The sequence below is a fragment of the Anguilla anguilla genome, chromosome 2 (genome assembly GCF_013347855.1).
Source record: "Anguilla anguilla isolate fAngAng1 chromosome 2, fAngAng1.pri, whole genome shotgun sequence".
NCBI lineage: Eukaryota > Metazoa > Chordata > Actinopteri > Anguilliformes > Anguillidae > Anguilla > Anguilla anguilla.
This window is the reverse complement of record NC_049202.1, coordinates 2,256,366-2,272,500: the sequence shown is the minus strand read 5'-3', so window position 1 is coordinate 2,272,500 and position 16,135 is coordinate 2,256,366. Positions and strand designations below refer to the sequence as shown.

The 16,135-nt window shown below is 42.4% G+C and overlaps 1 protein-coding gene across 2 annotated transcripts in view; it reads left to right on the top strand.

Annotated features, from left to right (window-relative positions):
* Nucleotides 1-16,135, top strand: part of sorcs3 (sortilin related VPS10 domain containing receptor 3) — a 204,037-nt gene that overhangs the window by 149,174 nt on the left and 38,728 nt on the right. For both annotated transcript variants that reach the window (XM_035402854.1, XM_035402855.1), the window contains exons 5-7: nucleotides 4,484-4,557; nucleotides 12,217-12,281; nucleotides 13,027-13,145. In XM_035402854.1, the coding sequence (XP_035258745.1) occupies nucleotides 4,484-4,557; nucleotides 12,217-12,281; nucleotides 13,027-13,145 (258 nt within the window). The remainder of the gene's footprint in view (nucleotides 1-4,483; nucleotides 4,558-12,216; nucleotides 12,282-13,026; nucleotides 13,146-16,135) is intronic.

Here is a 16,135-nt window from a genome sequence, read left to right as displayed (position 1 = left end):
GGCGTGTGCGTCTCATTTTTTATGCTTCCCTCGTGCCCTCAGGGATTAAGCCGTCGAGGTGCGTGTCCTGTCATGCTACCGTATGTACGTGGGTTTGCACGTTGTTTGAAAGACCCCCTGGTAGCGGAATTTTTGGTGAAATGGAAACACCGTATTTCGTGCTGGTGATGCTCCATCCGTGGCCCAGCCGGGATTTGCAGTTGTATCGGTTCACATTCCTCTTTTTTTTTTTTTATGGAATGGAATGTGTTATGAAATATCGGAATGTGTGATGAAATAATGGTATGTGTGATGAAATCATTTGAGTGCCGTGTTTGTGAGGTAACATATGAAATCCCACAATGCAGGTGTCATGGGGTGTGGACTGTCAGTGTGGAACAAAAAGGCTGCCTTTCTCTATGAGAGAACTGGAAGTGTGATCTACAGTATTGAAAATGACAAATATCTTAATTTATTTATATCTTATACATGCAATCTATAGCTTATATTCAAGGTATGTGTCATCATTGCATCAGATACCAACATAAAAGATTTACTTTAGTTTGTTCGTCCATCTATTATCTAACCCGCTTATTCCTGGTTAGGGTCGCAGGAGGGTGCTGGAGCCTATCCCAGCATGCACTGGGCGAGAGGCAGGAATACACCCTGGACAGGTCGCCAGTCCATCACAGGGCGCACACACACTATTCACTCACACACTCATACCTATGGGCAGTTTAGTCTACAATTAACCTAGCCTGTATTTGGACTGCGGGAGGAAGCCGGAGTACCCGGAGAAAACCCATGTGGACACGGGGAGAACATGCGAACTCCACACAGAAAGGCCCCGGCTGGGATTCAAACCCAAAACCTTGCAGTGCCACCCGCTGCCCCATCTTTAGTTTGTGCTGTAATACATACATTTGCATAGAAAAGAGGCCTGCATGTGTTCTTAATGCTACAATGCTGGGCGTTCCCTGTGTTATTAGTTTCTGTTATTCAGCCTAGTGATTTCATCTTAGGCAGCTATATGAGTTTTGCAGCAGCAAGCTACATGCAGTAGCTAGTAAAAATACCCATATATTGGTGCAATTGCAGTATACAATAACTGTTGGAAAAATAACAGAAACTTGTCACTTGTCATTTTGCAGCATCCCATTTCAGAAATATTTCTTGAGAATATTTCACGTTCTGCTCCTGAGACATGTTATTAACGTTATATATTGTGTGAGATCCAAGAAGCTGCGTGTAAAAGCATGTAGATCTCCCTCCCAGAGGCCTTCACGTGTTTTCAGTTCAAAGGCTAAAATATCATGTTTATTTCCTTTTGATGCGGTTGATTTTTAAAAAACTCGTTTGCTTTTGACTGCTTTCTTATTCTATGTAAAGTAGGCCGGTCTACAGAGGACTATGACGACAACCTCAGTATCATTCCCATGGCAACATATTTACATATGTATTCCCATGAATTTTCTTCATGTATTTATTATCTGTAGTTTTTTTTTGGGGGGAGGAGGAAGTGGTCGAGTCGCTGTTCTCTGTTGTTGTAGTTTAATTTCTGACTCTGCGTTGCATCCCTCTCGGGATGGTGGTTGAATTAGACCGTGATCTGTGAGGAAACATATGGTTTAGCCCTGACGTGATAGTGTGGACAACGTGGGTTCAAATGCGCCTTGTTTTTCCCATATGTTCGTTTGTCAGCTGATGGCGTTTTTATATCGTTAAGTCAATTAATTCGGTTCCTAAATGTTGCCTTGGGGTAATGAATAGTGTTAAATTCACTTGTATGTATGACTAACTGAGAACATACACAGAGGGTGGTTTTATAAGTAACTTGACTCCCTCATTTTCCCCATGCAGATTGGAGTCCCCCCCACCCTCTTTAAAGATGGCTGTAGTAGACTGACTGAGGCCCCTCCATCTTTAAAGATGGCTGTAGTAGACTGACTGAGGCGCCTCCATCTTTAAAGATGGCTGTAGTAAACAGACTGAGGCCCCTCCATCTTTAAAGATGGCTGTAGTAGACAGACTGAGGTCCCTACACTGGGGCTGTTCGATGTTGCATATTTTGTTTCACACTGAATCATGTCTGCTGCCTGTTCATTTGCATTCTGCTGAGCGTGGATTTTCATTGGACATTATACTGGCAGGTTGTCTTACACGGATCAGATTAATATCTGTCTGTTGTTTACGTGCGTTGCTAAAAATGATCAGATTCACCCCAGACCGACGCTAGGAGTGTGGCCCTGTCGCAGTGTGTCTTGACAGTTTTACAAAAAAGCCAGTTTGTTGCTTAGCAACATTTAAAAGCAGGAAGGGAAGCAAAAAAAAAAAAAAAAGCAGCATCAGTGATTGGTCTGAAAGACGGGTTTAATTGGGGGAATGGCGATGCAAGTATTCACATCTGTGGAACTGTTTGAATGTAGCATCCATGCTGTTTGTCAAATCCAAGGGGCAAGGGGGGGTGGGGGGAGGGGGATTGGTGTGTGTGGGGTGGGGAATATGGAAATTGGGTAAAAGAAAAAGTCTAAAAACACAGAACCTCCATTAACATCATTAGGTGCCGTGGGGGCTTGGGATGGTATATTTAACATTACTCAAGCGCATGGCACTGAGCTCATGTGCAGGGACTGGATGCTGTCCCTGCACATGACACTGGCAGTCTTCTGGCAGCCTTCTGGCAGCCTGGCTGATGGGACGGCTTTGTCAAATACGGGCTGATGGACAGTATTGTTCCCAGATAGTCTGTGGCATGAGCAATCAGTCAAAACTTGTGCCCTGTTACTGGACAAAAATGTGCAATCTCCATCAATAGATTCTATCTCAGTTACCGTAGCGTGCTCTGCTTTAAAAAAAAAAAAAAAAAAAAGAAAAAGTGAAAAGTTCTTTTGAATCCATAATAATCGGGAGGTCAATGTAAATAAGTACTTTTAATTAAAAAGGTATTTTGGATAATAGACAAGTTCCTACTCGCCCATTTCTCCAGCAGTGTACTCTGTTTACCTGAGTTCACGTTGCTACAGTGAAAATCCTGAACTGCGAGCAGTGCGTAGGTGGCTGTTCGTGGCTTAAGGGGACACTGTGCTATTCTAATACAATTTTAGTCATTTAGTATGGTTTTAGTGCCATTAAAAATATGATTAGTGAGTTAGGAGGACAAATTTAAATAATTTCCACAGACCTACTGTTCTAATGAAATAATGCAAAAAAAAAGAATATAATTAATGGAACACATGTCTATTTATCTGTGTTTCTGGGGCTATCAAATATTTTTTAATGCTCTTAATTGTCTGTTTTTACATGCAAATGTAACTTCTCCATGTTTAATTCCATTTCAGTTACTGGCTGGACGGAAAAGGAACACAGTGCTCTTGCTCTTGAAAGCACTGAAAGCAATTCGCCAATTTAAACTTAATTCTTTTTATTTTCTTGCTCCGCGGTGTGTCGGGTACAAGTAAACAGCCCCTGAACAGAAGATGTCCTCGGACACGTTCTGAAAGGCTTTGAGTGCGGACAGCAGGGTTCGTTTCCCTTTCCTTTAAGAGGGAGGAAACCAACATTCGCCTAAAGTCGCTTTTCCACCGCATGGTACCGGCTCGACTCGACTCGACTCTGCTCGACTTTTTTTGGTTTTCCATCGGGCAAAAGTTGTGGATAGTACCTGGTACCTGTGTGCTTTTTTGGTATCAACCTCCGTCGAGGTTCCAAGCGAGCTGAGGCGATGCCAAAAGGTGACGCGAAAACACTGCAGACCACCGATTGGTCAGAGCAACACGTTTCGTGCGGCGTCGCTAATGACGACCTGCTACATTGACGGGGGTGCTATCTGCAGTGGAAAACAAAGTACCTGGTACCAGAAGCGAGTAGAGCCGAGTCGAGTCGAGCCGGTACCGTGCGGTGGAAAAGCAGCTTAAGAGCTGTAAAGAGATGGCTGTTTCTCGTAAACGGGTCACCAAGGAAAAGAGAACTCGTGTGAGGTCACAGCAGTGTACTCTCCCAACTTCCCTGTCCAACCTTGCCACCAGACATGTTCTGTTCCTTTGATGGACTTTGGCAGAATGGATGTATCTGACATCACATCCAGGCCATGAATGATAGATAAGGAAGGATGGTGTCTTCTTTTGTCCTCAACCTTTTTTGTAACTTTTTTTTTTGGACAATTTCCGCTGAATTTGCTCTGTCTTAAATCGCTCTCACTTATAAAAGAGGTTCTAAATCTTAATGTGACATGCAGTTATAATAAAGGTTTATATGCACTCGTTATGGACTCAGTTTTAGTGGCTCTACCCTGCTAAGGTCAGAAATGTTCTTGTCGTTTTGATCATGACTCTTTTCAAGTCATAGACAAGTGCAAGTATGTCATTCTTTCTTCTAAATTGCTCAAGTGGTGATGGGAAATAATGTATATGCCCAAATACTGACAGTTTATACATTATGCTCTGAATGTTTTTTTTTATTATTTCTGTTGAAGGTATGCTAATATTTTCCCTTTTCTATCCCACAGTTGTACAGCTCAGTGGATTTTGGAAGAAAATGGCAGTTTGTCCATGAAAATGTGACTCCAAACAGATTTTACTGGTACGTCACGGGCCTGTTTTTTTTTTTTTACATGATGATTTAGAGTAATTGCACAAGTGCTATGAAATGAGTGACTTACCATCGCGCTCAGATAATAATTTATACCGTCTAGACTCAATAAAAATTAATTAACACTGAGTTGGTGATCTGTTCTCCAACATTTAGCACAAAACATTTTAAATGGCTTATAAACAATTCTTAGTCGACTCATTTTTACGTTTTATGAACTGAGAAGGGAAAACTTTTAATTCACGCTTTTAATTCACCATCTCTCATATACATCAAAACTTATGCACAGCAAACACACGGCCTAATGTTTACAGTCTGTGTAAAGCACTGCCTTCTAAGAAAGTGTGAATAGAAAGCTGGTGGAGTTTCGTCCAGGCACAGAAAAATGTCCACTGTTAATTCAACTCTAACAAACTGCATATGAGTCCAGTATGGACCATATGCACTCTGTTAGTGTTTATTTAACACTGAACGTTTACCCGTGGGCCTTGCCAGTTGGGAATTCCTGAATTCACAAATTTATTTATTTATGTAACATTCAAAATCGAAAGAAAAACAAACAAAAACAGACAAGTCCCCTGATTTAGGGAACTTTCTGAAGTTCTACAGTTAGAACTGTATGTATTTATCTATGAAACAGCTTCCCACGTGCAACCTGGTTTTGAAAGCAATACAAAGTTCAAAGCAAAGTACAAGGTCGTCAGAGAACGGTGGGGGAAAAAAAACCAGAAAGGAATCGTCTGTATACATTCCCAGCGTGTCACAGGTCCAGTTTGTGCTGTGGAGGAAAAAAGAAAAAAGAAAAGGTATTGAACAGCCAGTCAATTAAAAGCCCCATGAAGGTGAAACCTGGGACCCTTAGCGAGCGGGGCAAAGACGAAAAGGGTAAATGGAAATCCCGTAGGAGCAGATTCAGAATTCAGATTCAGATTCAGAAACCAGGGAACCTCTTTCAGATCTTTCACGGGTTTGTATTAAGTTTGGATGAAAGATTTTTTTTCCTGGTTACCTGCTGAGGTCTGTCAGGCCTTTTATTATTATTATTATTTATTTATTTTATGTTTTTTTTATTTTTTTAAATGATTCTTTTATATATTCGTTGTGGTGTTTTAAGTTTGAAAAGTGCCGAGTGGTTTCGGTACCAGACCTTATGAAAACACACACGATGCATTATTCAGCGCACGAGTGCAGGAATTCACCGAGCGGTGTGTTACAGAACACGGCAGACACAGCTTGCCTCAAAGGCTAATTTAAATAGAAATGTATTCATAAAGAAAAGCTACAAAGCAGCCAGTTCAAGTGCTCGCATGCACCGATTTAGGAGACTTGTGGAAGTTCGTACAGAAGTGCAAAGTGCTCTCCAAAAGTGGATGGAGCTTTTCTTATTCAGAGCTGTGAAGGAAATTCAGAATCTTCAATGATGCCGTACTTAAGGGAATCATCCTGTCTGACACCCGACATTTTTTAAGTGCTCCGGCAGTAAGATTTATTCGAAGAAGGGAGATAGAAATGGTGAATAAGTAAGGCTTCGGCACTTTGTAAACACTGGTAAGTGCCGGCTCCTAATCACCGCTGGTCATTCAGTGGTCAAATTATTCCCCCGCCACTTTGGGAGGGAGACAGGGCCACGTCTCTCATCATTTGGGCTGTCCAGAGACGGGAATAAAACCAAGATCATTTTCTCTTTATGCACTTTTTTTTATTTTATTTTATTTTTTTTGTTCGGGAGAACTTGCAAGTGTGTGTCAGTTTCCAAGCCATGCCGTCAATAAAGTAAATGTGTTCTGAGTGAAGTATGATTGAAGCAGTGCTCTCTGCCCAATAATTTTATAGTGTTGCTTGGTGTTTAACACATCACTGCTGCTTCTTGGTGACTACCCCGAGAACGCACTCCGGTCCAATGAGGCTCTAGCTCTGTAATCTCAGTTACTAACGGCCACCTGATTGATTGTGAATCAAAAACATGCGTTTTAGAAGACCGTCATTGTGGCTTGTGGTGTTTGAGACCTAGAATGCCTTAAGGGGATGGGGGTACCTACAGTCTCTGTGTGGCAGGTTGAAACAAATAGATGTTTCAACCAACCACAGAGGCGAAACAATTTAGGATAGAAACCTGTACCATTGGCCAGCCCTTTAACACGAACGATGCATTGAATCACTGTTGTCCATTATGAGTATGCTATCAGGGGTGTGGCCTGGCAGTGCTGGGGCAGTAGAGCTCAGTAATTCAGCCCTTCGGTGGTAAGATGCTAAACACAGTGTCCTTGAGATGCAGGCCGTAGAGAAATCATTAGGAGTCACCACCACGTTGACCCGAATCAGCCAGCCTAATGACCAGGACTGATGCGATATCGAATGTCGATTCATAGGGAAAATGGTTCTCATTTCTACCAGTCTCCTTATATCCGTTTGATTCAGCCGTGGTTAGCATGACGTGCCATGTTTAAAGAGCTGGTGCTGACCACGGGCATTGGATGGGACAGAGGGGGTCCTACTCTGGAGCGTTAAGGCGAGTGTAGTGCCGTTCTCAGACGGCGAGCCTACCCCCTCGGTTCGCCGTCTGATTAAATTAGCTCAGAGACGCAGGATAGCTCCTTCAGTGTTTTAATGCCTGTTAATTGGCTGCCATCGAGCACTTGGCAGTCCCTGCTCTCCCTGAAGGTCCATCCATTTTTTCTGTCAGTGTTGCTCCTTCGCTGGGCTCTGGCTAAATAAGGCAAATGCAACTGTAGCAAAGTCAGTTTGACTTTTGTTGTAGCATTAGTAGTAATAGTAATAGTAGGAGTAGTACTAGTAGTAGCAGCAGCAGTAGTAGCAGTTGCAACAGTATTAGTAGCAGCAGCAGCAGCAGCAGTAGTAGTAGTAGTACCATAGTAGTAGTAGTTGTTGTAGCATTAGTAGAAGTAGCAGTAGCAGTAGTAGTACCAGTAGTAGCAGTATTAAGTTATACATTTACTACATTTGTTTTTGTATCCATTCTGAGTGAATGCCTGGGCTATTGAAATGGCCTCAGCTCATTATATGCACAGTGGATAGTTCACCAGTAATTGAGGGACAGAGCTTGTTTGGGATCTCATCACCTCTTCCGAGCTGGTAAGGGCCTGGGCAAGATTTCCACAGTCGGACATTTTGGCCCCTGCATAGATAAAAAAAACAAGCTGGACGATTTGGGTTTCAGCGTGCGTTTTGCTAGCATCTATCAATTAGCTTCAATGTCAGGCGCCCACACTCCCAGGAGACAGCCAAGGTCTTTGCAGGGGGAATTTTCTCTGGCCTTTTGGTGAGGAGGCGGCATTGATTGTAAAACCTTTCAAAGCTACAGGGGACATGCGGTCTGAGAAATCCCAGCAGTCCTTAATCTCTCAGAACATCCAAATGACATTATTTAAATCAGAAACTTTTTTTCCCCCTGCCCCAAAGTTCAGGTAGTAGTTTCAAAAAAGGACATCTTAAATGAACATTGACAGCAGGTTAGCTGAGCAGTTTTCTGGAATTGCTTTTCACGTATAAAAATAATCTAACTGACAAAATGAATAGTTTAAAACAGAGCAAGGGACAGACAAGACAGGTAGCCAGGACTGTAATGTGTTATTTTGGTTAAGTGGGCTGTGGAGGACATTGTCAACTTTTCAACCTTTTATTTTGTATGATATATAATTTTAAGTAAAAAAAAAAACAAAAAAAAACCCGCTAAGCTTTTGTACAGACAGGATGCGAATCTCCATTCACCAGGGCTGCCTGTCCTGGGGAGCCGCTGGGTGGGGCTGCTTCTGTCTCCATCCTAAAATCGATGGACTGATCAGACCCCGTTTGGAACCGAGTGAACTGAGTGAGCCGCGCAATCAGACATTTTAATTGATCAATTAATTGGCGAGTAACCAAGGCGATTGAGATTCAGCTGGCCGCGGTTCCTTGGGGGCCCAGTCCTGCGTTAGCTTCCTGTCAAGTCTTCCCCGGCGGCCATTTTAAATTTGCTGGATGACTCACATTTTTTTGTCCTCTGAGTGACGTGTGCCCCCTGTAGTACTGCGTGGCTTGTAGTGTGGAAAACAGCCCCTGGTTTGCAGGCGAGTGCTGGTGACAGCAGGCTGGCGGGGCAGTTAAAATTTAAAAGCAGAGTTGGCCGCTGGCGTAAGCACACAGTCGTTTAGGGCCACACAACTAAAGCATAATTTATTATTATTCTTTAAAGACATTTAATTCTACAGTATTGTTACTCATGTGTCTGCAGCAGTCGGTTAACCCGGTCCATAGTCGCTTCTACCAACCTACATTTTTTTTCAGCTGGAGTCAGGCAACAGTTGCTAAATTTCTGTTTTGCGTGACGAGCTGTATCTTTAAAAAAAATATAAAAAATGGCGGAAAATCGTTGCGATCGCCATGCTGTTTGGGCACGGTTTCAATCGTACGCCAAAGTGTGATGTGAAGCTGTCGGATGGTGTGGCAGTTATTTATACGAACAGCTTGCCAATGTAACAGCTGATGATTAAATGAATTACCGAATTGCGGCTCGTAATTAATATTAAATGATCAGTGTAAAATAGAGCCAGATAGAGTGTGGGTGGTCAAATTGGACCCGCGTACATAAATTCTGTTATGTATTATACGCGGCTATCTGAGGGTAATACATAATGCACAGTTGTTTTAACTGGAGAAAATGTATGCTGCTTCCTGGTCTGGGTGATTCTAAAATGTGTTTAAAAGATACACTAGAAGAGATAATTAGATGTTCCGCAATCGCTACAATGAATTATCACTGCATTGTATTGTCTTTATTTTAAGTTTATTTAACTTATGTAAGTTGTTGAGAACACTATCCATCATTATCCATGGATTAGTTTAACTGCAGTCAAATAAGTAAGATGCCTCACTGGGATGGTGTCTATATTCACTCTCAGTTTACGGTAAACATTCGATTCCCTTGATGTGGATGTGGGGAGGGATATCCATTTACTCAAATAATACAGTGCAATTGGCAGGCGATGAAACGTGTCTGTTTCCTTCACTGTCACGTTCCATCATTTTGTATCTGCGTGTGTGTAAATACTCACTTTATTCCACCCATCCATAATTTATACCCGCTTATCCTGGGCAGGGTCGTGGGGGAATCCTGGAGCCTATCCCAGCATGCATTGGGCGAGAGGCAGGAATACACCGTGGACAGGCCGCCAATCTGTCGCAGGGCGACACTCACTATACGTCTTTCCGTAAACACTGTACAGCAAGCAAATGCTGCTGATGACGCAGACGTCCCAGGGCTCGGGGGAGGTCTGTGATTTAGTGCGGTGGGGTGTCTTTTCTGTTCTCCTCCGTTCCTGTCAGACTTTAAACCTTTTAGCGAGTCATATTTCCTCAGTTTTTGTATTATTTGTCATTTAAGATGCTGTATAATAACCGAATGCTGCTGATGACGCGGACGTGCTCGTCCCGAGACTCGAGGGAGGGCTGTGATAAAGTGCGGCAGGGGCGGTTTTTCCGTTCTTTTTTTGTCCGGTTCCTGTCGGACTCTCCTCGCTCCTCGCCGCCTGTTCCTCTCAGGAAGTGCGCACTCATCACAGACGCGCCTCAGAATTTATTTTGGCTCATTGCTCCCGAGAAGGTTCTGCCTGCCCCCCCCCCCGGCTGGGCCCCCAAAGTGACTGGCATAAATCTCCAGCCACTCGGAGCGCAGAGAGCAGTAATCCCCGGTAATGTGCCTGATCCATTCTCAGGTCCTTTCTGCAGCAGCCTAATCTCGCCAGGATGTTCAAACACAACCGGTGTCTGGAACCCGTCCGTCTTTTTTTTTTTTTTTTAATACGCACATCCAGTGTGCGGTGTGTGTGCTCAAGATCTGAAGCTCAGATTCTGGGATATGGCTTTTTCTTTTTTTTTTTTCCGCGGAGCTGTTAAATGGCATTCCGTGTCAGAGGAATTCCAGATATCGTCACCGCTAAACACGGATGGCATTTTGTCAGACGAGAGGCTGACAGGCAGCGCCAGTCAATAACTGGGTACAAAATGCGCTCTGCAAAAAATAAAAAAATTCATGTATGTTGTGAACAGTTGTGACCTGCGAACAGGAAAGAGCAGAGAGACATGAATGCAAATATGCTGCACATTTTCCTCCCTCCAAAAAATAGATTGATTTTTTTTTGCAATCTTTCATTTCAGAGCTCAAGAAAATAAGCATGCCATGAGCGGACTCTATGAATCCTGACCAAAAAAAAAAAAAAAAAAAGAAGTGCCTTGGTTCTCATGAAATAATGAGACCAATTCCACAAAGGGCACAGTGTACGGCAGACACATATTTGCTGGGGAAATGTGTTCTCGCACACTCTTACCTAAATAATGCACTTCGCTTACAATACCCAGGGGCTGGAGTAGGGGCTGGGATGTATTATTATTCCTCAACCCGAGGTGTGCGGGTTTGAAGAGATAATATCAGCCCCCCTTCTGGGTTAATGCTGGGTAAAGCACCCGCTTGAATGACCCCATAAACGGCCATTTGAGAACTGAGAGGGGTTTAAGGATGCGTTCACCTTTCAAGAGCTGCTGTAAGACAAAGTTGAGGAGGGATTACCCACCAACAGCATATCGTGCTCTAAACTTTCTGAAAGTATTCAGGAGAGCCACAGCTGGGTTGCACTTCTCTTCTGGTGGGGCTTTTAGGGCAGGGCTGTCCAACCCTGTTCCTGGAGATCCACCATCCTGTAGGTTTTCACTCCAGCCCTAACAAAGCACACCTCATTCAACAGCTAGAGCAGGGCTGCCCAGCCCTGTTCCTGGAGATCCACCATCCTGTAGGTTTTCACTCCAAACCTAACAAAGCACACCTCATTCATCAGCTAGAGCAGGGCTGCCCAGCCCTGTACCTGGAGATCCACCATCCTGTAGGTTTTCACTCCAAACCTAACAAAGCACACCTCATTCAACAGCTAGAGCAGGGCTGCCCAACCATGATCCTGGAGATCTACCGTCCTGTAGGTTTTCACTCCAACCCTAGTAAAGCACACCTCATTTAATAGCTAGAGATCTCGCTGAGCTGCTGATTAGTAGAGTCAGGTGTGCAAAATTAAGGTTGAAATGAAAACCTAAGGGATTGTAGATCTCAAGGAACAGAGTTGGTTTCCACTGCCTTTGATGCTACAAAAGACTTTAGATGGTGCTTTAAACATTTTAGGTAGTCATATTTCTTTAATTTTTTAATGTTTTTCATTTAAGAGGAATAAACCTGAATTAATTTCCTGTGAAAGAAAAAAGTTTTTGATCATAAAATAATGATCAAGTCCCACATTTTCACGCTTGTGAAAAGCCATTACAGCAACAGCAACGACAACAACGACCAAAAACAACAAAACAATAATAATAGCATTATAAGTGGTGTTGGTAATTGAGAATTTAATGAGCTCACATTGATTTTAATTTACTATACTTTGCTACTTCAGTAATACAACCATCATTAGTTACATTCTCTATTTATGCAGCAATTAAATTTAGTGAAGGTGCTAAATTTTTGGGCATCTAGAAGGGGTGTGGATCGGGGACAACAATACACCGGTGTATTGTTCCCATCTTTGTATGGACTAAACAAAAAAAAATTGTTACTGAGCTCGACAGTCCTGGGAGATGGTTTACATCTCACCCTTCAGCTCTTCTGTTCTCTTCCAGGTCGGTTCTGGGCCTGGACAGGGAGTCAGATCTGGTGCACATGGAGGTCCACACCGCTGATGGACGTGAGTGGGGGGGGGGGGGTCCAGGGGGGGAGGGGGGCTGAATGAAGGCACTTCCTCCTGCAAATCATGAGGCGGGGTGGTGGTGGTGGTGGTGATGAGGGGAGGGGGTAGGCCAAATGAGAAATACATTCCCTTCTGGGTTTAATGCCATGTCCCTGGAGCCGTGGTCCGGGATTATTCCCTGGTGAACGCGGTAGCCATTAGACGGCTCGTACCTAACATGCCCCTCCCCCCCGTCACGCACTGAATGTCAGCACCGTGGTTCTCAGTGCCCCTACCACCACAAGGTCTTCCATTGGCAAAACCCGAGTCTTAGTGAGGTTTTGAATATCAGCTAAGAACTACAGTACCTGTTGAAAACGTATATATGGCTTTTTTTAAAAATCTAAACCAGTAATCAAAGAGATTTATCTGGGCTCTCTAAAAAACACCTGTGAATATAAACAAATAAAAAGACGGCCTGTGGCCTGTTGGCATTCGGGCAATAATTCATATTCAGAAGTGTGCGACTATCTTTTTCACACTTCTGAGTATGCTATGGTAAAAATAAATTGTTCAAGGTCTACAGTTGTTTACAAGTTTGTTTAGAGATGTAGTAATTTATTTTTCTGTATAGACATATATACAAGCACTTCAGTAGAATGACTGTAGCTGGAGTTGTAATATAAGATTTTAAAATGTAACCTCTTAAATCACTATTTAAAATGAATATTTCAGGTATTCTTCCCCCTTGTTTTTCTTTTAGGTACTCAGTATGTAATGTGCAGAGTCCAAGGATGTTCTGAATCCAGCAGAAATCACCCTTTCCCTGGGTACATTGACTCCAACTCCCTGGTGATTCAGGACAGCTACGTGTTCATTCAGGTGTGTGACCGAATGTTAGGTGTTTCACCACATTGCATTTGGCACGAGGAGTCTGCTGGATCACCAACCGCAGGTTTTTTCACAGATGTTTGTTGCCATGCCAACTTCCAGTCCTTTGTGTGACAGTTCATGTATTTGCGAATATAAAAAAAAAAAAAAAAAAAACCAAAGAAAAACCTCACTGTTGGGCTAAACCTGACAGAGCAGGTGCCATTTTAAAACATCGCAGTTCTTTGCCTTTGCTGCACTGGAATGGAAAGGTTGGGGGCCTGCATTCAGGCCTTCTGGGCATTTATTCTGACGAGTAGAAGGAAAAATGGAAAAATATAACGTAGCTTTCCTCGACCGACTGTTCCTCCTTCTCCCTCCCTGACTGATCAGTGGGGTAGACCAGCTACCCAGCTTGCTTTTCCCTGTCTGAAACTGCGGCAATGTTGTTCTCAGTGTGAGTCTTTGGCTTGTTTATTTCGTGCAACTATGTTCGCAGTTTCAAGCGTTATAAACCTCCATTTGGACCAGGAATGATAAGCACCTGTTTCACTGGGATGAGTTCGGCCACTGTTTCATACATAAAGTAAAAGGTTTGGTGTTAAATAGACTCACGTAGGGTTTTATGTTTGAGTCTGGGATATATTGTGCTCTCCCATTCTAAAATGTAGTCTATCAGAATTGACACACATTTTGCTATGCATAATTGCCTATTGAACACCATAGTTTCAGTTATTCTCAGAAATTGATTTTTAATTGTTTTTACATCCAGTTATAGAATGTTATGGAATTTTCACAATTTAAATAAATTCTTTAGCTAAATGTGTGAAATGCCTATTGCGACTCGGAAAACCATGTCAGATCATCAAGAATCATGTTCATCTAGGACACATATATGTGGCTCTTAGAAATCAGATTTGGAATAACAAGCCCATGATGTCCGTTTAACCATGTCAATGTGTCCAGACCGAAGTGTCATAGACTAAGGTGTTGAATTATAAGTACAGACCGGCCGTTTTATGTTTTAATTTTCTTTCAAATGGAAAAATATTTGATGTGGTGCGATGCAAATGGTGGTGCAATCCACTGCCATCTTTCTCAGAACATATTTCATCCTCATGAAAATTGAAGCGCGGTGTCTGTGAGGCCTACACTTCACAGAAAGGGTAATATTGTTGAGCTGGCGGTCTGAGCTACAGAGAATGACCTGAAGATTCGGGGTAAGATTAATCAACATCCTGGTCTTTCAGAGAGCCGTGATGCCACTGTCTGAACTCCCGACAATTTGAGAGCTCAACGCTTTATCACGTTATGTCACAGCTGAAGGCATTTCAAAAAGAAAATCAATCCTTCACAATTTCTTAAGTTCACCCACCTCTGGTAAAGCATTGATTTTTTAAAGTTCTTCTCTGAACTGTCGTCTGGGATTGCTTTAAGAAGACATATCGTTAGCATATACATAACCCCCAGAAATCCCCCCCCCACCTCACACACACACACACACACACACACACACACTATTTCCATCTCATTAAATAAAACATTGGGAGACGAATAACAGGCCTTTTAGGAAGAAAAGTGGTTTATATTGTGCATATTAAATTATGGAAATAATTAAATTAAATTAAATCAATTAAACGTGTCCCCACTTTTAGAGTTTTCCACTTCAAGAATTGCCTTTGTGTGAGGGAGAGGGGAAAGAGAATAGATTTATTGAAATATGAGTAGGAGAGAGAGGTTTAAGCACTACACATGGATATGGAGATCATTTTCTAACAACCTTGAAAGTTTTTTTTTTTTTTTTTTGGAAACCGTATCAATAAGAAAGTGTTTCTTCACACAATACTGGGCATTGGTTGAGAGAGTTAAAGATTTCTCTTGACAAAGAATAATGAGTGTATTGACTGTTCTAGGAGACATTCCACCTTACAACCTCGGATGAGGCGGAATGGTAATAGTGCCAGATCCTCTGAATTTTGGCCTGGGAAACCCTGCTCCAATATAGACCATTCCACAAATGGAGACTGAATTCCTAACGTGTCTCTAAGCATAAAACAATCTGTATGCAGATAGGAACAATGATGTGATAACATATCATAAACATATGCTTATGATAACATAAGAGCTATTGACAGTGAAATGCTATCACCAGAGGAGGCCTGGCAATGGGATTATTATCTGAGCATATCTGATATCTAAGTGGAGGGTTTCACAGGATTTCGTAGCATTTTTATTTTTCTGTTTAATGTCAGTGTTTGCAATGTAAGGCTTTTGTGCAAAGATGCTAAAGAATGAGCGAAAGTTCACATATACATTTGATGAGTGCAAAATAGTCCTATTTGAACACCAGGTTTATTTTAAAGCCATTATGTTTTGGACATAACAAGTTGTCTCACTGTCCTGTCTCACTGACATCCATTCCTGTCTCTATGTTGTGGAGTCATATATCGATGTGTATATGCAAAGAATCTCAATGAATCTCAATTTAGACCAGACACATACATTTCACTCCTGAAAAACAAAAAGAAAAAAAAAGAGTCTTACTAAAAACTAATTTTGAGTTGTCTTGCTTCGTTTAACCCTATGGTATCAACGGCCTGTATCCTGTAAATTTGATGAAAACTCAGACATAATATTATTGATTTGCAGGGGATTAGTCTTGACTGGGGGACATCTCGCTATCCCTGAAAAACGGTGGACTTTAGGGCCCAGGATCATCACAGCCTCTCTCTGTAATTATTACAGCAGCCGATGTCCTCTGGTAATGCCAGTCCAGTGTAAATAATCGTGCTATCGGTGTCGTCTGATTGATTCTCATAAAACTTCAGTCCTGTTCTGTCGGGTCAGGTGTTTGCTGTAGGGTACTCTGCAAATTTTTCTAAATCCTAAACTCATCCCCCCCCATCCCCACACCCCCCCCCCCTAAAATAAATAATATATATATTAGCTGTGATGTCGTAGATCTTTTTTTTTATTATTGACCATTGCAGGCATATTAAAGG